Raw genomic sequence first — 23,471 nt, 5'->3', positions numbered from 1 at the left:
AATAGCTTTCTTGTCTAAAAGTAGAACAGGAGTTTAGAAAATTGAGTGTTGAGGGGAGCAGGAGAGCAATTTGAAAAGAAGGGAAATCCCAGGGCAGCAGAGGTCCCTCTTCAGGAAGGTTACCTCATTGGATTTAGGGGACACCTGATGTCGTCTTCTGAGTAGGGAAACATTAGGGGCCCTGAGGAGGCGTCAGGACCTGTTGCTTCAGGCCTCGGTAGAGGTCTGGAGGTTGGCAACACTGAAGGGATGTGTACAGACAGGCCTTTGGATGCTTGATGCTGAGGCAGACAGCCACTCTGGACTCAGATTTTAGACTGCTAGTAAGAATAGCTAGCATTTATCAAGCTTCAGTGTATACCATGGTGCAATAGTCCCATGTGGTCTCACTGAATTTAGCCACACTGTGAGATAGGGACTACCACCACCTCCACTTAAAATGAGGATCCTGAGGCATGTAGGAGTTGGCACAGTAGCCCGGGATCTTAGCCTCATGGCACTCTGGGCTCTCACTTTCAGCTAAAAGCAAGGTGCTTCCTTCCTCTGCTGGCACTACCAATTTATCTAAGACTCTTTTGAGGCATCTTGGTGAGTCAGCTTTACCAACGCCAGGCTGGAGATTTGGAAGTGCAGCCCTGGAGACCTACAGGGGGCTGCTGTGGCCACAAAGAGAGTATTCCCATCTGTCACAGAGCTGGAGGGGCATGGTGGGATAAGTAAAGAGAGCTAGAGAGCAAGGTGGGGACTGTGGGAAAGTCAGGGGCAGGCTGCAGTGATGGAGCCTGCCTGGCTAGGTGGCACAGAGTAGGGTATGGTCTCCCTGCATGGTCTTAGAAGGTCACAGCTAGTTCAGCCTGGGGGCTCCAGGATGAGGAAACCTAGCTCAATGAGAAAAGGATTGTCTGAACAGCCAGGACAGCCACCCTGGCTTGTTCTGAGAACAGGGACAACCCTTACTCCACTTAAGATCTTGGGTAAATCAGATTTCCCAGGGCCCATTGTCCCTTTAGATTACCCAGTAGTACCCGATACATTATTTTGAAACTAAAAGCTCCCCCTGTGTCTGGCGGAGTGTTGGTAAGGCTGTGTTGCCCGTCCACAGCTTGGGAGGGTAAGAAAGAAGTTCACACAGCAGGGGAGGGGAAAGAGGAATAGGGGAGGGAATATTAGCTTGGGCTTCCAGGTTCTGGACTAACTCTGGACAGGAGAGCTCCATTTAATCCTCAAGATGGCCCCACGAACTACTGTGATTCTCAGTCTATAGTTGAGATTAATGCTCAGAGACGTTGAGCAGCTCAGACTCTGTCACAAAGCAGGTTGATGAAAGTCTAGAGGCCACAAAGTAGCGTCTGGCTCCATTACACCACAGTATAGGTCAGGTAGGGCTGGCCCTGAAGCATAGGGTAGGATATAGGGGACAGCGTGGTTGATTTCTCAGAAGGCCTAGGATACCCAAAGGTTGGTAGTGGCTTCAAAAGTCGGAGGCTGTCTGCTTTCTCTTGATGGTCCATACAGGAAAGAGGAGGAGGATCGTTGTTGACTGGAGTGACCTCGAGGAGCCAATGGGCACTGTGTAACTGGGTCCTATGTCTTTGGGGGCCTGGGCAGGAGGAGCTGAGGGCTAAAGAGGAAACACTATATTACCTCCGTATCTTGTGTCCAGCTCCTTTGTGGAAGGGATTCTTTTCAATGCAACACATCTGGTTCAGAAAAATGAGCCACTTGGGTTTTGCCATTACACGGCAGAGTCTGTGTGTGAGCTTTGTGTGTGTGAACACTTTGCTTATTGTGCATTTGTGAACCGGGGTGGAGCACTGACTTTGGCAGCTCTGGGGATTAAGAGGACATTGGCAGCATCTGCATCTGGAGAAAACTGTTTCCGAACATATGGCTCCGGCTGCTGGCTTTCCCTCCTCTAAGTTCATTAGTAGATGCAATGTTGTTGCTACACACAATTTCTCATGGTATCTGAGCCTAACTCTGTTGTTTGAGATGGTAACCTGTGGGTCAAAGCCAAGAGCCAGGCCATTGGCTGTTCTTGGGGTCAGTAGGTGGCCCCAGTTTCAGTACACCCATCTGTAGCCCCTGGCTTTCCAGCCCGCTGCTGACCTCTGAATCTGGTGTCCATGGGGACCTCCATCTGTTTGGGCTTAAGTATTGTGTTTTCCTGGGATGGCCTGGGATCTCTCAGGGTTGATCTATACTTCCTGTCAAAAGACCCTAACTCTCAGGACCTGGTATGAGGCCCCATGTGGAAACAGGGCCATTGTGGATATAATACATCAAGATGAGGTCCCCCTGGAGTAGGGTGGGCCACTGGTTCAGTCTGACCAGGATTCTTTTGAAGAAGACAGACACATGAGGAGAAGGTCCTGAGATGATGCTGGAAGACTTTGGAGGTGTATAGCTACAAGCCACCAAGTCTGTTACTGTCTGTGAGACCTCAGAACCTCGGAAAAGGCAAGAAAGATGCCCCATTCATAGGGAGTGAGACCCTGTAAACAACTTGAGGAGCCAAGTTCCTGCCGTGGGCAATGGTGAGCATGTGGAAATAAGAGAAAACCTGTAGGTTGGTGCTTTCCTTCCACCCTGTGGGTTCTGGCGACCACACTCAGGTCATTGAGCGAGTTCCCTTTTCCCCGTGAGCTGTCTCAGTAACCCTGACATTAGCCGTTCTACGGCTGACAGCGCTGGTGTCAGAGATACCAGCACATCCATGTCTGTCTCTGCTCTCCTCACTGCCGGCAGGTAATGGGATCAACGTAGGTGCTCATCAGCGGTGGGTGGGGTCTGCACACAAGGGGGGTTAAATTCAGCTTTAAGGATGAACAAAATGATACCATTTATGAGAAAATGGATAGAACTGAAAATCATGCCGAGTGATACTTCAGACTCAGACAACTGTCTCTCCTGGGTAGAGTCTAGATCATGTAGAAAGGGAGGTGGAGTGGGGTAGTGGGGGGAAGAAAGTAGGATTCTCCAGAGGGAGCAAGAAGACAGAACATGATGTGCAAGCATGAAAGTGCTACAATAAAACCCATCGCTTTGTACAGCCAATATACATTAATTACATGGCCAGAGCCTGCTCCCTAAACTTGTGTTGCCTCTTGGTGACACCATGTTTGTCCTAGCTATTCAGTGATGGCAGGCCTGGGTCTCCTCTGTTCCCTCTAATCAGGGCACCTGAGCTGGCTGCAGTCACTCCTTTCTTTCCATGCCCTGAAGGCTCCTTCATCCTAAGCCTTAGTTCCCGCTGTGCCTGAAACAGCCAAGTGGGACCTGACTTTCAGCTATTTTTTTAAGGTAGCTGTATTTTTCTGTGTGTCTTAACTGTTCCCTGGTTCCTGAGAGTCCTGTCTTTGTTTGTTTTCCCAGTAAATAACCGCCTTTGTTTTCTCTGCTCCTCAGTGATCTTACACGGTATCTGGAGAGAGTAGCCCTTACACCAAATGCCAGGTGGTTTGTGGGGATGCTGAACTGGGTGACCATTTAGCTTCCAGAAGTGACCAGGAACCAAAGCCTAAAATGGCAGAGAAAGACAACCAAGTGCAGTCCTCCCTGCCCAGGACTGGAGCCGCGGAAGCCATGGTAACCCTTCAGTGTCTTGACCTAGGTCTTTAACTATACCAGCTCCCACATCCCCTGGACCAACACAGGTGACTGTTCTCATTCCTTGGTGACAACAGCATCTTCCATGCCTCTGTGGACTGCACTCTGAAGCTCATGACTGATTCCAGGGGACAGCTGTGGGTAGGGCTGCACTTGGAGCTGTTTTAGAAGGGCCTCCTGCTCTGTGGCCAGGTCGGCCTTGTCGAGCTGTGCTAGTGTCAGCAGGCACTGGTGCCAGAGCACAGGCAGCTGGTGCTTCTCTGTCCGGAAGGCCAGAAAATGAAAGACCAGAACGTCGAGTACCCAGTAGGCCTTATCCAGCGGCAGGCGCAGGAAGATGCTGTTTGCACTGATATATTCCATCTCAGCAATCTTTAGCATGGCAGCACTGGAGTGCAGCACGGGGATGGAGCACTTGGTGTTGCTGCTGCCCACGATGATGGCTTCGCAGAGGGTACAGGTGCCAGACTCACACAGCCAGATCAGGATCCCTTTGAACCAGGTTCCAGGCTTGAACAGAGCCTTCTTGAGTGCCATGTAGAGGTGAAAGTTGAGTCTGAGGTTGTAGAAGCGCTGAGCCATGCGGTCCTTCAGGTTAGAGGCAAAACTCCTGGTGGCAGCTGCAGTCCAGGCCTCAGGCTCAGTGACATAGAGGATCAGCTCCCAGTTGGACAGCTCAGAGGTGATCTTAAAAGCCTTGGGCAGTTTCCCACTGCGGTACTTACATAATAGCTCCCGGACTCCTCTGCAGACTTCCAGGACCCGGGGATCCAGCTGAGGCCTAGGGAAACCTGGTACCTATGACATGACGACCGTCTCCACCTCTGTCTCCTTCTCAGCTTCTCCATGATGATGTCAGCCAGGGTATGCCTGACGGGAGGGTTCTTGTTCATGAACATTTCAATGGCACGTTCATCTTCGGGTTCCATGACCACCTCTGCCTGGTGGTCCACCCTGGTCATTTTGGCTGCCTTCTCCAGGGTAGGCCATTCCTTACCCTCCTCATCCGATCCATCCCGTAGCACTCCAGCCCCATCCACGTGGTGCGCTCTCGAGGTTTTGCTGGTCCATCTCCAGTCCCATGTTCAGTCTTGAGCTCCTCCTGCTTGCTGCAAAAATCCTTTTGCACAACAGGAATCCCAAATACTCTTCCTCCTCTTTGACCCCAAGTCCCCGCTGTTTTTCTCGAGTCCCCAGGCAGAATCTGCTTGGAGAGAGGTGCATGCCTCTCCTGATTTCTAGCCCCACAAGTCGCCTTGAATTTAGGCATTTTTGTTGAAAAACTTGCCCACAAGGTCTATATGTGTGAAGCCAGCTAAAGGCAGAGACTGTGGTCTGTGTGTTTTCAAGACAGGGTTTCTCTGTGTAGTCCTGGGTATCCTGGAACTTCCTCTGTAGACCAGGCTAGCCTTGAACAGAGATCCACCTGTCTCTGCCTCTGAGTGCTGGGATTAAAGGCCTTTGCCACCACTCCTTCAGTGAGAGTCCTGTGTTGGAGGATATTTGACTGCACTGTGAACACCAAGATTGTGAACTGAAAAAAAAAAAAAAACTTGTTGTGGCTGCCTCAACTGTAGCACATATCCTTAATACAGGAGCTAAATAAAGTCAATCCTAGATCAAGAGGCAGAGCAAGTTTGTCAGCTGTCAGGAGAGTGAATGTAAATAATCAGGAGGGTCTTTGAGTTGAAGGGGACTTAAGACAGTGTGGAGAAGAAGAAAGAGCTTTTTCTCTCTGGAACATGGGTAGAGTAGTAGTGTACTGGCTAGTTTTGTGTCAACCTGACACAGCTGGAGTTATCACAGAGAAAGGAGCTTCAGTTGATGAAATGCCTCCATGAGATACAACTGTAAGGCATTTTCTCAATTAGTGATCAAGGGGGAAAGGCCCCTTGTGGATGGGACCATCTCTGGGCTGGTAGCCTTGGTTCTATAAGAGAGAGGCTGAGCAAGCCAAGGGAAGCAAGCCAGTAAAGAACATCCCTCCATGACTTCTGCATCAGCTCCTGCTTCCTGACCTGCTTGAGTTCCAGTCCTGATTTCCTTTAGTGATGAACAGCAATGTGGAAGTGTCAGCTGAATAAACCCTTTCCTCCCCAACTTGCTTCTTGGTCATGATGTTTGTGCAGGAATAGAAACCCTGACTACAACAAATAGGAAGGTCAGCTGGGAACATTCTAGAACCGCCTCTCTGAACCAGCAGGGTTTTCACCCGAGCATCTGGCTCCTGAATATTCATTGCTAAAATCAAACAACTGGGATTTCTGTTTTTAAAGCAACAGTCCTCTCTTTCTTGTACTTGCGTCTTAGGCTAGCACAGAGTATATGGCAGCCCAGGCCTTGTACGTGGATGATGGTGGCATCTACCTGGCCCAGTTTCACCCAGGATCTGTCTCCCTGTGTCCAAACTGAACGCCAGATAAAGGTTATAACACATAGTAGGACACCAGAGACAGAGGCTGGGTCACAGGGATGAGTTGCCTTGAGAGAAGGATGGCTGGGGAGGGGGGGTTAGTTCTAGGGGTCCCCTGGGACATGGCTAAAGCTTTGGGACATAGAGCATTGACTCACCCCTGCCCTGTAGGACAGTTTCTGTGTGTAGTGATGGTCCAGGGCTCAGATGTTACCGATGCTGGCCTAGAAGCCCTGAGTTTGGCATTTCCAGGGGCTGGGAAGTATGAAGATGTGTTCCAGGAGTTTTGCTGCCGCCATGACTACATGGTCTTATTAGAGTTACTAATTATTAAAGTTACTGTTGTTCATGTACATTCCTTGTCTTTAATTGCATAGTTATTTTGTTTTGTTGAGACAGGGAACCCACTATGTAGACCAGGCTGGACTTAAACTCTGCCCTCTGAGTGCTAGGATTAAAGGTATGTGCCGCCACACAGTTTTAAAGGGCGTGGTGCTATACACATTTTCTGAAGTTCCAAACCTGCTCTTGGGAGTCTTCCATTCCTAGCTTGACCAGTTCAGTTTCAGAACTATAAAAAAAAGGTCTTCCTGAGGTATTGGGGCATGTGTGTGTCAGAAGCAGTGAAAGAAAGCAATCCAGGTGCACAGAACGTGCCAACCATGGCAGACACTGCGAGGCGAAGAGAGGAAACCCTGTGCTCTCTGGAGGCATCCCCTCTGGGGACACAGTGGCTCTCACTGTGGAGCATCAGAGTTTCTAGCCCACCCTCTTTTTCATGTCCCCACTTTTTTTTTTTTATTTTTGACTCTGGAGCATTCTTCAACACTCAGAGCGTGACCAGAAGCCACACAGGTGTGTCCCCAGAGCTGAGCCCCAAATGGCCCCACCCTTTATGGGCTCTGCCCCCAGTGTTAGATTATCAGAAACTGGCATTTCTGGATGCTACAGTTGAACTAGGCACAAAGCCCTCTGTGCCCTTTACCCACTGAGGGTGAGCTATCTCCACTGAGCTGTGTGTCAGCCATTGGAGCTCCAAGGCACCTTTGGGACACTGAAGGGGCATGACGTGGCCTCAGAGGACTGACCTTACCTGTTATGACTTCTGTTGGTTGTTGCCCGACCCCTACCTTCCAGCTTGACACAAGCCAAGGTCATCTGGGAAGAGGAAACTTCAGTTGAGAAAAATGCCTCCGTCAGATTGGCTTGTGGGCAAGTCAGTGGGCGTATCTTCTTGATTAATGATTGATGTGGGGGAGCCTAGCCCATTATGTGTAGTGCCACCTCAGGGCAGGTGGTTCCAAGTTGTGTAAGCTATGGAGAGAGTCTTAGTTAATGTCCTGTTGCTATGAGGAGATACCATGACCAAATCTTGTAAAGGAAATCATTTAATTGGGGGCTTGCTTACTGTTTCTGAGGGTTAGTCCATTATCAGTCGTCATGGCAGGGGTTGTGGCTGCAAGCCGGAAGGCATGATGCTGGAGTGGTCACAGAGAGCTTTACATCCTGACTGCAGGCAGGGGCTGGGGGCTGCAGGGGCTGGGGGTGGGGTGGGGGGGACACTGGGCCTATTGTGGGCTTTTTAAACCTCAAAGACCACTCCCAGTGACACACCACCTCCAACAAGGCCACAGCGACTGATTCTTCCAAACAGTTCGCCAACTGGCAACCAAGCAGTGAGCATCTCTGGGGGCCATTCTCCTTCATACTACCATAAAGAGCAAGCCAGGAAACAGTGTTCCTCTGTGGCTTCTGCTTAGTCCCTGCTTCCAGGTTCCTGCCCTGACTTCCCTTCATGATAGACTATAAACTATAAACTAAAATAAACTCTTTTCTCCTTAAGTTGCTTTGATATTAGTGTTTAATCACATCAATGGAGAAAAAGCTAGGAGGATGCTAGGAAAGAACTAAAGAATGGGATGCTGGCAGCTTTCCCTGAGGACCCAAGGGATATGTGCACTAAGCTTCTATTAGTCGTCACCCCAAGAAGGTGGACATGAAGTTAGACCATGGAGGACGCGTAGGGTTCTGGAACCTATGTCCCTGTACTTGTCAGGGTCTTTATATAAGGACTATAGCCTGGGGGCCCATTTGAGGGGATTTAAGGAGGCAGCTGGGGACAGCAGGGATCATATTCTGGAATTCCTCAGCTGAGTGAGAAGAAAACCAGCTGCCTCAGGGCCCCAAGATAGAGTATGCTGCCTGGCAGCTTGCAGAAAAGGAGACCAAATGTGCCAAATTTGAAATTTGGTAGATAGAAGGGATTCTCGGGGTGCCTGAACCATCATCAGCCAAGAGTAACCCTCCTTCTTCCAGACCATCCGTGCAAGCCCAGGCTTTGAGGTCCCTGCCCCCAAACCCACGTGCTCTGGTTTACCTCAGGCCCCTGGCTTCACAGTCAGGAGAGCCAGTATGTGGAGAGCTTTGCCCTGACTGAGCTGTGGCACCTTCAGGACAAGGGACCACAGCTGGCCCGGCAGCCATCTATGCGAACCCTGTCTTCTGCCAGCCCCACCCTCCTGTCCTTTTCTCCTGCCTCTGGCTGAGTCTCTCTGCTTCCTGGCCCCTTGGACCGCCCTTGCCTTTTGCCAAGGAGGCTCTAGAGGAAGGTCCTGGGAAACAGGAAACAGCAGCGTATGCTCTGCCACTTGTGGTATGTGCCACTGCGGGCCTTCCTTTCCATCTCTGAGGAAGTCCCTGGATGAAAGTCTAAAGGTTCTTTTCAATTCTGGACATTAAGTCTCTACTTCCATGGATGAGAACACCACCTCTGGAAATTTGTGCCTTTCCCCCAGTTTGGGGTATCGTCAGTGGACTATTCCAATGGGGTTAAAGGAAGCACCCCAACATTTCTAGTCTAGACAGGGCCAGAGAGAGAATGCGTGTGATAATGACTTTGCCTTTGGGGTAATTTTAATGCTTGCAGACATACCCTCTTATGCCTGTAGAAACATCTTTACGTCACAGTCTGGATAATACCTATGTTTTATAGATTGACAAAGCGAAGCTCTTCCAGGGCTATATGGCCTCTGGTTATCAATATGTATTGGTAGAATATATAGCCAGATGATCTGACTATGAAGAAATCACTGAGGACCCCAGGTCCCAATAACGAATGCAGAGTCACACCAGATAGTGCAGGCAGAAGCGGTCTGCACGGGTGTGAAGCATTTGCTGCCACCATTTGTGCCAGTGCAGAGGTCAGATGTCACCCTTACACAGTCCCCTGCACTCCCCCTCCCCTCTTCTTCACTATACTGCCCTTCCCATCAGTGCTAAACGCAATCCCAGTTTCTCTGGTAAAGAAGGTAGACATCTACCTGACCCCTGATCCCTTTTATCTCTCTCCCTCTAGATTGTAAATTCACCTGCCACTCGGAGTGCCGCAGCCTGATCCAGCTGGACTGCAGACAGAAGGGGGGCCCTGCCCTGGATAGACGCTCTCCAGAAAGCACCCTCACCCCAACCTTGAACCAGGTAAGCAGGGGAGCCCGCAGGCCAGGCTGGAGAGCAGCCCCTGTAGGTGGCACAAGTCCATATAGACAAGCTGTTCTCTGGCCACACGGAGCCTCAGACACACCCTACCACAGGGGTCTGGGAAGTGACAGGCCTGCCCTGGAGATTTCTCCATGAAGTCTATTTGTCCCTGGGTTCTGATTCAGGTATAGGTGCAGATGGGAGCAGAGTGGCTCCTAGAGAACTTTCTAGAAGACCTGAAGCTCCACACATCAGCTTGCCTTTAGATCATAGTTCCTTCCAGACTTCTCAGACCAACCTTCAAAGGGGCTGGGCATTTCTCTGCGGAAGCAATGGGAGTATGGTGTCCTCAGTGGCTCATGATTCTGAGGTTTACAAAGCACACAAATGGCCATGCATCTGAACTGTAATGTTTAGGGATTGGGCTGTGGAGGACAGAGTGTATTGATTGTTGTGTTAAACATTCATCAAGTATCTGTTATGTATCAAGTGCTGTTGAGGATATGCAAAATAAGTGATAACTTCAGAATGGTCCACAGAGAGCTTCCATGCTGGCTGGGGAATTGTAACACAGCTGACTGGTAGATACCAGGACATGTGTGCAATAAGTATTAGCCAAGTATTTTGGGGTACACTGTGTAATTGTTTCTGCTAACATTTTAAAAAGATCACGGAAGGCTTCCCGAAGGAGGTGACATTTGATGTGAGCCTTGTCCTTCAGGGTGAGGGCTTGCTGGTCAGGGAAGTTAAGTGTAAATAGGATATTACTCACTTATTGATTTAGCAAGGTTTTAAGTGTCCACTATGGGGGGCTTAGTGATACACTTAAGAAAAATGGCTCGTTCCTGTCTTATGCTTACAGCAAGGTGAGAAAGGAGCAAGCTCTGACTGTGAGGGGGAAATGCACAGGCATTACGGACGACTCACGAGCAGTCTCAAGTCCCCACAGCCTTCAGGCACGTGCTCTGTGGTGTCCAAATGCCTGGCCCTCCCGCGGACATTCCCAGGTCCCCGCTGTCTCTGTGCCTGCTCCCATGGAACAACTGTGATATGTGTTTACAAGGGATTATATCGAACTGTCCTAAGATGTACATTGAAAGCTTCAGTGCCCCCTCTCCAGTCTGTGGGGTCATGGCGACTCTAGCAGAGTTTGCAGCCAGGCCTCTGGGAGCAGCCTGGCCTACACACAAGACCTGAGATGCACTGATGAGCAATGCAGATTTCTGTCTTGCATTCTGTCTTATTTTGCTTTGCTTTGCTTTTTTTTTTTCTGCTGCTGGCAATGGAACCTGAAGCTTGCTGGGCCGGTGCTTTGACTGAGCTCCCCCTCAGCAGCCTGTTAATGAACATTCCCTTATAAGACAGAGAGCGAATAGCACAGCATCCCTATAAGGGTTTTGTTTTTGTTTGTTTGTTTCTGGTTTTTCCTTCTTGTTTTTGGAAACAGGGTTTCTTTGCATACCCTTGGCTGTTCTGGAATTCAATGTATAGAACACACTGGCCTTGCTGGCCTCCAACTCAGAGACTCACCTGCCTCTGCCTCCTGAGTGCTGGGATTAATGGTATGTGCCACCACTGCCCAGCCCCTAAAGTATATTTAAACAACTGCTTTCTCCAGTTTCTCTTTCTCTTCGGGTTACTGTCAAGTCTCTTCTTTCTGCTCCCAACCTTCCCTATCTTGGTTCCCTGGATCTGCTTCTTGGGGTCTCTCATACTCTATCTAGGACAGGCTGCAGAAGGAAGTGATTTGCCCCCTCCCCTGAGACGTCTGGCCCTGTCTGGAGATGGTTTGGTTTGTCAGCTGGGACCTAGTACATAGAGGCCAATGGTTCTGCTAAGTGATCTACATGTTGCAATATAAGCCACAGAAAGGCAGAATGGCAGCAACTGGCCCCAAATGTCAGCTGTGCCGAGGTGGAAAAGCCTCTGTAGGCTGTGGGCCAACTCCCAGGGCTATGGACAGAAGGCAGGGAAGGGCATGGTTTTATTGCACACACACACACACACACACACACACACACACACACACACACACACACACACACACACACGGTCTCTTTCTTAGAACGATGGCCAGGAGGGGCGCTTTCCAGCAGTTCCGGCCTCCTTGGAAGAAAAGGCATCCCAGAGCCCTCTGGCTGAGTCATGGCTGTCTATCACAGAAGCAGCTCTGCAGCATTACAGAGATGTAAGAAACCCACACGGTGCCAGTCCCCAGCAGCAACAGCTCCTGTGGGCCCAGGTTGCTGGGCGCTGCGGCATGAGCCTTGGACAGGCTTGGCCCTGGCCTTCAGTAGAGTGCCCCGCCAGGCTCTGTGGGGAAAGCCAGGCCCTGATCCGGGTTCTTTGCTTCTTCTAAGAAACCCGTTCATGCTGATTTCCGCCTTGGCTTGGATTCGGATATATGAGAATGGCAGGTACTTTCTCCTATCTGGTTGGTGTTCTGCCTGGCTGAACTAACTCACCTCTTGCCATCTTCCTGAAGATTTATCGAGGCAGAGGCCTAGGCCTGAGCTCAGCAGGTGAGGGCCCAATCCAGGGGATCTATTGTGAGGTCTCAATCCGGTGGCATTTCTCCTTTTCGCTACTTAAGGGAAAGAAGATCATAGATTTTTTTTCATCAGCTGGAAAGAAGCAGTCTTACATGAATTTTCATGTATCCCACTGTATAAGCATTTACGTGTGTGTGTGTGTGCATGTGTGTGTGTGTGTGTGTGTGTGTGTGTGTGTGTGTTACTGAGAATTGAAGCCGGAGTCTTGTGCACTCACAAGAGGCATTCACGATCCACTACTGAACTGCAACTCCCAGCCCTTCAGACATTTTTCAAAATATGACTGAGATCATTCTACAGATAGTATTTGGCCTTCACCTTTTAAAAGCAATAATGGCAGATTTCTGACTATCTCAGCAGAGGAAGGAAGAAGGGAAGGCAGATGTGGGAGGGCAGGATGGCTTAGAGCCTCATCTCTAGACTGCAGACTCCTGAGGCCTTGTGGTCCCTGCACCTCCTTGGGAAAGCATGAGAGCTGCCTGCTTTTGCAAGCCAAAAGATGAATGGTTTTACAAGTCTTTCCTCTGGAATCCTCAAAGCTCCATGCCTTTCCCCCAGGCACCTTTAGTGTGATCAGACACATCTCCTGCAGGCCTTAAAAGTGCTCTTACTATGTAACCCCAGTGATGAGAGCCCCAGTAGCACCCCAGTGCACCCACAGTGAAGCAGCCTAGCCCCTCCGTGACAGCGACTCAAGAGAAGATGCTGCGCTTGGCTGCACTTTGATTCTCATTTAGCGTGCTCTCCCGATCCAGACAGCTCTGGCCCTCTGGCTGTTGACACACTTTTCTTAGAAATGGAATACATAGATTGTAAGAGACAAATCGAATCCCCTCCCCCCCCCCCACCACCACCCTGTTACTCAAACCCTATTTCCCATTTCTTCTACCCAGTAGACTCCTGAGCATCCTTCTGGAGAGACCATCTCCTCCAGCAGCAGTTCCCGGGCCACAGGCACTCTCTTGGCATAATCCTGCTTGGGGCCTTATAGCCCTGGCCTTGCTGCACATGACTTGTTTATTTCAGTACTCTGTGCATACGAGCGTTTTTTAAAAATTTATTTCTATTGACTTGTTTGTGTGTGTGTGTGTATGCTGTATATGTGCACATGTGTGTGTGGGTGCATATGTGTGTGCTGTATGTGTGCACATGTGTGTGCAGGTACATATGTATGTGCAGTATACATGCATGTATGTGGGTGGGTACATATGTGTGTGCACATGTGTGTGCAGGTACATATGTGCATATGTGGAAGCCAGAGATCGACTCTGGGCATTGTTCTCTGAGACAGTCTCCCTGGAGCTGGGGCTCACTGATTAAGCGAAGCTAGCTGGCCAGTGAGCTCCAAGAGCCACATCTGCAGCGCTGTGATCACAAGCATGTGCTACTATGCCCAGCTTTGTACATGTGTTTTGGGGATCAAACCTTTGGAGTGGGTAAAAGTCCACTCATCGATCTGACAACCCAAACTAGATATGGTCAGATGTCCTAAGGCAAGGGGGAAATTACTTCCTTCTGTGACCGGCTGTTCTAGAGGAAAGTATAGAGACTCCAAGCAGTAGATCCAAGGTCAAAGCCACAGCTCAGGTCCTTAGGTTTGTGTGGCAAGCAGCATCTGTGGGTGCATAAAGACCATGTCTCTCTGCAAGCACACACATTCATTCGACTAACCATAGAGGTCTAAGCCATTGTGCCACTGTGTAGGTGACCCTGTTCCATTTCACCCAATGGACAAATGACTTCCAGATCTCCAGAGTGGATCGACCTGGCTGGTGGCCCTTCAACCCAGGAGGTCTGTTTCCTTTCTGCCTACATTCCCACCCCCCAAACATCACACACCCCTCAAACAGACACACCCCTCCTCCCTGCTGTTCCTTAACGGAGCCCGCTACAGCTGAGAACTGACTCAGTTGGCAGGAGTTCAAATCTCCTGACTCCTAACCTGGAACTGCCTCCCACAGCACACTGTCTCCACTCCAGGCCCTGCTTTCCCAGGTCCTTCAGAAGAGGAGGGGCTGCCGTCTGTGAGCCCAGGACCACCACACGGGGGAGCCAGAGAAGAGGAAGAAAGGAGTCGCAAAGGACAAAAGTCTTTTTGTTTTTAATTTTTCATGCAGTGTATTTTGATTATATTCTTTACCCTTCTCCAAGCTTAATGGCTCTCTTCTTTGTCACAGAGATTCTTGGTGGATTTAATATATATATATATATATATATATATTTGTGTGTGTGTATGTGTGTGTGTATATATATATACACACACACATATATATATATATATATACACATACACACACACATACACACATACAGCCTGGAAATTCAAGTCCTGAAATTACCTGCTGTGACACTTTACCTGGATATACTCCTGTGTTTTGAAACTCTATCATTGGATACATGCAGTTTTAAGATTATTATGTCCTTATAATTGGCCCCTTTATCGATGTGAAGTAGCTGTCTTTATTCTTGGTAGCATTCTATGAATTGAAATACTTTCTTATAAAGTTACTGAACTTTTTTTTTTTGAGATGCTGGGAATTAAACTTGGGGCCTCACACATAGCAGGCAAGTGCGCTACCACTGAGCTAATATTCCCAGCATTGCGTTCTTTGAATTACTGTAAGCTTAGTATTTCTTTTTTCTTTATGTTTATAATATTTTAATCTATTTACTTTACATCTTGATTGCTGTCCCTGCCTCCCAGTCCCCCCTTACATAATCCCTTCCCCTTCCCCCCTCTTCTCCTCTGAGGGGGTGGAGCTCTGCCCCCCCCCCCCGTATGGCTATTTGCTTTTTGTGCTTGCATGCGTGCAAGCATGTGCATGTGGTGTTTGGGGTGGGGGGAACAAAAGCAGTGTCTGGATCCATACCATGTATACATGTAGAGGCCAGAGAGGGTGTTAGGTGGCTTTCTCTATCACTCTCTACCTAGTTAGTGAGAGACAGAGTCTCTCACTGAACCTGAAGCCAGCCATGTGTGCTGGGTGGCTGGCCAGGGAGTTCTTGGCTTCTGCAGGTCTCTGCCCTTTAATGCTGGAGTTCCAGGCATGCACAGTCATGTTTAAGTTCATGTTGGAGATTCAGACTTAGTCCCTCATGCTCGCAGGGGAGTGTTCTTACCCACTGAGCTATCTCCTCAACATTACAGTGTCTTCCTACAGCCGTGTGTTGTTAGCCATAGGGATGTGTTCTGAGAAACGGGATTTGTCAGTCTGTAAAGGTCATGTGTTGACACAAACTTTGGCATAGCTTGTTACACTCTTGGCTTGTGTCGAGTGTATGCAGATACATGCCTTCAGCCTCCCATGTCTGAAAAGGTCCTTGTTTCGTCTTTGGATTTGAGTTGAAAATTATAAACTGAAAGGCTTTTTCTTTTGTTACTTTAGTGTAAATTCATTTGATACACCAATGTCACTATTATCTCTCTTGTGGTTCTCACCTCAAACTGTTCTCTGTCTCGGGTCATCTGTATGTGGCACAGTCTCCTTCCCAGGCTGTGTCTACATCTCCCTCCCTGCCCCCCCCCTCTGGTTTTTAAGACAGGGTTTCTCTGTATAACCCTGGCTGATCTGGAACTAGACCAGGCTGACCTTGAACTCAAAGATCCTCCTGCTTCTGCCTCCTGAGTGCTGGAATTAAACGTGTGCGCCACCACCTGGCCCGCTCTTTGCTGTGGCTTTTGACTATTTGAGTATCATGTGCTTTGCTGGTGGATGTTTCTTTTGCTTGGGGTTCATTCGCTTTGTTGGCTGTGTGGATTTATGTTGCCCTCAAAATTGGGAAATTTATAGGCATTTCTTCAGGTTTTTCCACCCTCTGACTGCTTTCCTCTGGAGGAGTCCACTTACATATATTATTGTTTGGCTCTCTGCATTTGTTCTACAGCTTACCTCTTTGGTCTTTTTGGAGGTGGTGTTGTTGTTGTTGTTGCTGTTTTCTCTGTTTCCTTGGGGCAGTTACTACCACCATCCTCTGTCCACCATAAAGTGGAGGTGATCTGCCACCTCTAGCTTGTGAACATTCGCATGAATGTGGAAAAGGCAGAGATCCAGCCCAGTCTCTCCTGGCAGACTTGGGAAGCGAGGGAACAGACTGCATCAGATTCCCACCCGGTCTCTTCAGCGTTTGCTTTCTTGGTTCTCATGATTACAATTTAGCCTATGTTTCTGTCCTGACTCGTTTCCTAGAGAAGGAATGGTTCGTCTTTCTCCCAGTGAATTCCAGAAGTGGCCAGACAGGTGCCAGCCCGTCCACATGTGCCACAGGAGAGCCAACTCTCTCTACCTGACTCTGGCTACACTTGGCATACCCTGTGCCGTGGCGTCTGTCAATTCCCTACCATTTCAGAGCCAGCAGTTCTACCTGACCTAACAATTCTCCTGCACCCAGGACCTTCCACACAGGAGCCTCCCAAGGCCACTTTGCCCGGCATAGGGAGAACTCATTCTTGCCGTGCCAGAGCCAGATACCTTCAAAACAGTATAGTACCTGAGAGCCTGCCTCTAAAAAGGGATGGAATTCCAATTCTGTCCCCCGAAAAGCTTGGGAGTCCCTGAGACATTTCTTTGTGCTCCCCACAGCCTGTGAGCAGTGGGCTTCCAAGATGGTCATTCCCGAAGCCCCGAGGTGCATGGCAGCAGGACCTTCCTTTCTGTGGGTAGTACCATGAGGGCTAAAATCTCACAGTAGAAGGCCACCCCACCCCAGATTCTACAAGATTAGCCGCACACTGGATGGGGGACCTGAGGGAGAAAGTTGCTGAACAGAAACGCTCCTGTTCTCTAGTTTCATGAAAGGACAACAAGGGCACAGATTCTAGACCTGACCCCAGCCTGATCATGAGCTCTTCAGGGCTTCAGCTTTTTGGTGTGGGTGGCTGAGTTAATCCAACCGAACTCACAGTCTATATGCATCCAGACTCTGTCGGAGCTCTTAGCCTGGCAGTCAAGCAAGAGAAGCATGGTGTGGGCTAGTGTCTCCGAGAAAGTGAATCTCGAGTGAGTCTAACCTAAATGGTATACAGATGCTTATCTTGTAAGACAGGAAATCGTCTGTGGAAAAACTGAGTAGTCTGCTTTACATGGCCCCATGTCATGCTCAGAAATGCCACCCCAGGGACGGGAGATAGCGGTCTTAAGATTGAACCTAAATAAGACATCTGGGAAAGGATGCTTCTGAGGAAGGTGTGGGACGTGTGGTCATCACTGGGGGACAGGAAGCAGAGGACAGAGGAAGGGGTGTGTGTGTGTGTGTGTGTGTGTGTGTGTGTGTTGAACACATACATCTATGTATGTATGCATGTGGTAGCCAGAGAACAGCCTCAATGCCCATTCCTCAAGAATGCTATTTACCTTATTTCTGTGTGTTGGGGTGGTATGTGCAGGGGAGTATACATAGAATGCTCATGTATGCGTGTGCATGTGCACGAGAGGCCTGGGAAGGGCATCAGATACCTTCCTTGGCCACTCATGACATTAACCCTAACACTCAGTGACTCAGCTGGCCTGGCTGGCCAACAGGCCCAGAGGACCCTCCTGTTTCCTTCTCCCTGGTTCAGGAACATAGGTGCGTGGCATCATGCCAGGCTTGTTATATTGGTGTTGGAGGTTGAACGTAGGTCTCCGTGCTTGTGTGACAAGCCCTTTATTGACTGAGCTGTCTCCCTGACCCCCAGAAGAAGATTTTGACAAACAGAGAGAACACGAGAAGGAAGGATGGCTTCTGGGAATGCAAGTCAAATTTAGCACAGCTGTAAGGAGGGAACTTGGTTGTGGCTGCTGCCTTGATGGTAATGGGCTGAATCTCTGGACCTGTCAGCCAGCCCCAATTAAATGCTGTCCTTTATAAGAGTTGCCTTGGTCATGGTGCCTGTCTGTTCACAGCAATAGAAACCCTCGCTCAGACACTGGGGCTGAGTTAGGAGAGGTGGCTCAGAGGTTAAAAGCACTGGCTCCTCCAGAAGTACTGGGTTAGGTTCCTGACTGTCCAGTGGCAGCCAGCAACCATCTGTAACTTCAGTCCCAAAGACTCCAACACCTGGACTCCAGGGGCACCAGGCACATAGGTGGTGTGCAGACATATGCAGGCAAACACACTAGTCCTTGCCCCCCAGTGTCACTGCTTTTCTGGAACATGCTGAACCCCAGGATGAATATGACAAGGGCTGTGATCTCCTATTAGGATGACGTGTGAACCAGGAGGACAGCCTAGCATCATGTCTTTCATTGCCTGGCCCTGAGTCAGGGGAGTGGGCCACTCACCGTTCACCAAGGGTTTCACAACCTGCGTGGTGCAGGTAGGGCTCTGCACGGCACACTTTGGGCCCAGTCCTGTCCCTGGCCCCATGGGCATGATAAGGCAGATCCCATGTTCTGTGGCTTACCCCTTATAAGTTTGAATTCTGCCACCCAAGCTCCTCCACTCCCCCTCCATTCCCAGGACCAATCGATATTACTGGTGTTCATTATTCAATATCAAGATTCCAACTAGGTGCTCACGACAGACTGACGGACAGACTGACAGCCAGCCAGACAGACAGACAGCTTCCTCCTTTTCAGACTCTAAGGATTTCAGTCAGGATTTTTCCCCCCTAAAAGCTGCTCAACTTGCTCTATTGGGTATGATCTTTGCTGGTTTCTTTTCATCCCCTGGGACTCTGTCTGCTGCCTCAACTTTGCCGACTTCTTACTCCTGGCCTCCTTCCAAGCCTAGATCCACCGGCAGGCGGTGGTGGATGGGAAAGATAGCGTACCTAGGAGTCAGGAGGCTTTGCAAGGAATGAGCTGGATAGAACAAGTTACTGCCATTGGGTTTTTTTTTTTCACCTGTAAAATGGGCATAATATGACCAGCAGTCTCAACTAACCTGGACCCTTGAGATCTCTCAGACACTGAGCCACCAACCAGGCAGCATGCACCAGCTGATATGAGGACTCCCAACACATATACAGCAAAGGACTGCCAGGTCTGGTCTCAGTGAGAGAAGATACTCCTAACCTTCAAAAGACTTGAGACCCCAAGGAATGGGGAGGCCTGGCAAGGGGTAGGATGAAGGGATGTGGAGGTAGGAACATCCTCTTGGAGACGGGGGGGGAGGAGGAATGGGATGAGGAACTGTGGGAGGAGGACAGACGGGGCAGGTAACGACTGGATTGTACAACAAAAATAAAATAAAAGTAATAAAAAATGTTTAAAATGAGCGTAATACCTGCTCTCAAGGTTATGTAGTGGCCTAAGCGAAGTGTGGGTATCAAAGGCACTCCGAGGGGCTGGAGAGATGGCTCAGCAGTTAAGAGCACCGTCTGCTCTTCCAAAGGTCCTGAGTTCAAATCCAAGCAACCACATGGTGACTCACAACCATCTGTAATGAGCTCTGATGTCCTCTTCTAGTGTGTCTGAAGACAGCAACAGCATACCCACATACATAAAATAAATAAATCTTTTAAAAAAAATTAAAAGGCACTCTGAAAACCCTACTCAGCATCACCTCACAGTGTCTGGCATAGCATGGAGCAACACTCTATAAGAAGGCAGCATCCCTGAGCAAGCTTTCCTCCCCCTTTCTGGCATCTTATATGCTATACACAAGAAGAGACTTGCGCTGGTTCCTGGGACGCTGGAGCCTAGCGTTTGAAAAGGTTGTTATTAGCCCTGTTTGAGATCACACGTTTTGAATGTTGTAACACTGAAGTGGGATTGCGGAGCTCTGTCAGTGACCCCCCCAAGGATACAGTGTGGGCACAGAGGATCTGAGGCCCATATTGTTCCACTGGGCCTAGAGGTCGGCTTTATTAAAAAACTGTGAGGCATTTTCTAGCTGGACAACGAAGGTAGGATGTTGGGGGATGGCCTCCTCTGAGCACTCATCCAATCAACATCAGAGACGTGGAAGCCGATAGCAGCCTCCTGGCTTGAACCGCTGCCTCTGGGGAAAACCTCCCAGCCTCTAAAGCACCCATTTGATGATTGCTGTGGGCAGAGCCAAGCCCTTCCTCAGCATCTCAGGGAGACCTCCCGTGACTCCTAGCAACCCCTCCTTGCTCCCTTACTCTTCCCCCATCTCTAGCCTGCTGTCTGTCTCTCCTTATCTTCTTCTAGGGAGAGGGAGCATTCAAGGTACTGGGTTGATGGCACCACCCCAGGGTGCTGTTATCTAATGGTTTCTCTATGGGATGATGCAACCATACTATGCTACAGCTTTAAAGCCCCCGAGCACAGATTTGACTGAGGAGGGGAAAAAGGTTCCTCACAAAGCAACCACTGCGTAAAGTGGAGTGTGCAGTGCTGTGTCTGAGGCTGGGGAGTCTAACCTTCTGCCAGCCCCAGCCTCGAAGGCACTGGATTAGTTCAGAATTATAAGAACAGCCACAGAGACTTGGGTCCTGAGAGCCTGCCTCCTCACCCCATCTCCAGGCCGTCCTGGGGTCCACAGGCCACCAGACTCTGAAAGTGCAGCTGGCTCTCTCTGAAACACGGGCTTCCAAAGGCTGGGTTTGCACTTCCTGGAGCTCCAGGTTCCTCTGCAGTTCAAGCTGGCAGAGTGTCCCTCAGACAATCCTACCCCAGCAGATGGATGGGACATCACAGTGACGCAGAGCAAATAGACCCTTGGGTCACGGCTCTGGCCTGACCCTGTCATACATGGCCTGTTTGCATGACTCTAAGCTTTGCCTTCCTCCTCCATGCAATGGAATTAATGGTCTCTATTTAATGTTTAAAATTAATGACAGACAGCATGCCATCACCCAGCACATACGGTTGTTGCTCAAACAACGGTAGCCCAAATTGCCGTCAGGCCTCTGTGGTCTGGAAGGATCCGTCCCAAATAAGAAAAGCATTCCTTCTAGCCCGCCTAGGAATGACTTGATCTGGCAGAGAGCCTCCTTCATCAGACTGCCAGGAAAATGTGCAAATAACTCGGTGCTGTCTGCGGCCTCTTTGATGGTGGAGTTCCGTAGATGGAAGGGTGGATGGGCCTCACCCTGCATCACTTTCTCCTGGGACTTGCAAGTGCTCATTAGACCCGGTGGTTTTCTCTGGCCTTTTCAAGTTAAAACATTGCTTCTTCTCCAGGCAGGCAGGATAACGATTTCCCTCTCCTGTTACTTCTCTAACCACCACCTGACCTAGCACCTGGAAAGGCAGAAGGATATCAGGGTGAAGGGATGGAGTAGAGGGCATGGGAGCAGTGGAGGGATATAACTTTACTCCAAAGCTATCACCACAGCAAGTGAGGAAAAACTGCTTCCAGAAGCAACAGGAAAGGGCCAAGGGAACTGTCCCCCTCGGGTCCATCCTGGTTGGTCCCTATGCTGGAATCTCCACCAGGAGTCCTGGGCACTCAGCCGGGGGGTGGGGGAGGATGAGTGACACCCAGCAGTGTTTTGGGGAACCTTGCTAGAGGAAGTGGCTTTAGAGCTGCACAGAGCAGTACAGGAAAGGCACTGGGAGGGAGGTGTAGGGGTGGCTTGTCAGCACATGGGGCGGGGAGCCAGCAGGCAGACACAACGCTCAAGACCACAGATGGGGGTGCCAGAGAGCAAGGTGCGGGGGCCCCAGGGGCCCCAAACTGTGCAGGCGCTTGAAACACCAGTTGAAGGAAGCAAGCACAGACTGCCTGCCGGAGAGCAGCCTGGTAACCCACTAGAACCCGCACCTGGGCGCAGAACAAAAGGGCCCCTTGAAAACAGCCCCTGCCCTGCGGTCCGATGAGCTCAGACTCGGGCGGGGCCCAATGACCGTGGACAGCAGCATGAGCAGCGGGTACTGCAGCCTGGACGAGGAACTGGAAGATTGCTTCTTTACGGCTAAGACCACCTTCTTCAGGAATCTTCAGAGCAAACAGCCTTCAAAGGTAAACCTGGTGGTTACAAGCGCCTTCAAGGGAGAAAATAAGCCCCGTGGTCTCCGAGGGAAACTGTGGCATCCTTCCTCCCTCCGGTAGAGCCATGCGCTGGTAGAGTGGCTTTGGGGCCTGCACGACTCTGATCAACCCTCCTTTCAGTATTTCCTGTCCTTAGACCTTTCAGAATGGCTCTCTAGGATTTGGAGACCTCACTGATTCATGGGTGGCTGCATGTTCACGTGTGCTTGAATGAGTAACGGGACACCTTCTCCGTCTTGTTCCCCTCCTGATTTGAGTTTACAGCTTGCAGATGGGAAAGATGGGAAATGGCACCCAGACCCTCAGGAGATAAATACAAGTTGAGACTTCCGTGTTGTATGTGGCTAGGAACCATTTTAAAAACCTAGTCTAGCAACTAGGTTTGCAGAAGTCCGGAATGGTTTCAGAAACAGGCTTCTCGCCTAGGCTGCCGTCATACTACCGTTTTAGGTTCTCAGTAGGCTTGGGCAATCTGAAGGGACTGTGTGTTTCTTAAACATGCTGGCCTTTGGATACCCAGCCAGGCGGGTCCTCTGGCATCCTCTCCTGAGTGCCAGCAGAGCCTCCCGCGCAGGCTGCCATGTGTGTTGGCAGGGGCAAAGGTGTGATGTTTATTGAGCTACTTAGGCAGTCAGTTCTAAGCCAGGACCGGAGAGGCCACCTCCAAGGGCCAATTTGTACACAGACGTGAGTAACCATTAGCAGGTGTGTGGCAAGGTCATCGTTAGGACAGGTCCAAAGAGAATTACCTCAAAACTTCCCTAAGTCTATCTGGGAGGCTCCTTGTGAATAATTCACCTATCTTTGCTGAGTTCTGACTTTGGGCTCTGAGCCTTTCCTTGATGAGCTGGTGATCCCGAACCCAAAGGCAGCTTGTGATTTTACTAAAACAAGCCTGTGGAGCCAAGGACTTGCTTTTGGGGTTGGGGGACAGGAGGACAGTAGTTCCTTCTGTGGCTAGGTAGGCCTCAGGCAGAAAAACATCAGTGTACAGGGGAAGTGTCCCACCCTTTCTTGGGGTTCTTGCTTCATTGTGAACCCCTCCCCCAGTCTTGGGCAGTGGATCATAATCGTAACTACAGATTTGGGAACAAAAGAATTGTGAGCAGCTACAGAAAACACCTGCAGGGCACGGGGAATCTGAAAACACCTGGAGGGCACGGGTTGTCTGAAAACACCTGCAGGGCACGGGGAGTCTGAAAAGCTTCCGAGGTTATTCTGTTATTCTGACCTTCGACTGTTGTTTTATTGATTTAGCAACTTTTGCTACTGGCCTGGGAAGAAATGGTTCCCGTTTTAAAAAACATCTAGCTTCTGACTTGCTTCTCACTGCGGGGCTGGTCCCAGAGGGTGAAAGCTTTGCATAACCAGCGTGAGAAGAGGCCTCCACAAGAGTCTCTTTTACTTGGCCATTGGAAAAGGCAGTTGTTTCTGTTATTCCTGAAGAGAAATGGAAATAGCCTTACAAAGAAATGTGCTGACATGGGCCTGGGAAGGGGATGGCTTTCTCTCTCCATTCTCTCTCTCCCTCTGGAGAG

General features: G+C 49.8%; 1 protein-coding gene and 1 pseudogene across 3 annotated transcripts in view; one reads left to right on the top strand and one right to left on the bottom strand.

The window, feature by feature from the left end:
- Rassf5 (Ras association (RalGDS/AF-6) domain family member 5) overlaps window positions 1-23,471 on the top strand; it is a 68,769-nt gene that overhangs the window by 23,423 nt on the left and 21,875 nt on the right. For 2 of the 3 annotated variants that reach the window (NM_001313731.1, NM_018750.4), the window contains exon 2: window positions 9,378-9,499. In NM_001313731.1, the coding sequence (NP_001300660.1) occupies window positions 9,378-9,499 (122 nt within the window). Of the gene's footprint in view, window positions 1-9,377; window positions 9,500-21,570; window positions 21,904-23,471 lie in introns of those variants that run through there. The other variant, NM_001311094.2, reaches the window with a different exon arrangement.
- On the bottom strand, window positions 3,373-4,924 carry Gm17796 (predicted gene, 17796; annotated as a pseudogene).

Source organism: Mus musculus, chromosome 1 (genome assembly GCF_000001635.26).
Source record: "Mus musculus strain C57BL/6J chromosome 1, GRCm38.p6 C57BL/6J".
In the NCBI taxonomy this organism is placed as follows: domain Eukaryota; kingdom Metazoa; phylum Chordata; class Mammalia; order Rodentia; family Muridae; genus Mus; species Mus musculus.
The sequence above is the reverse complement of the archived record's forward strand: the minus strand, read 5'-3'. Positions and strand labels throughout refer to the sequence as shown.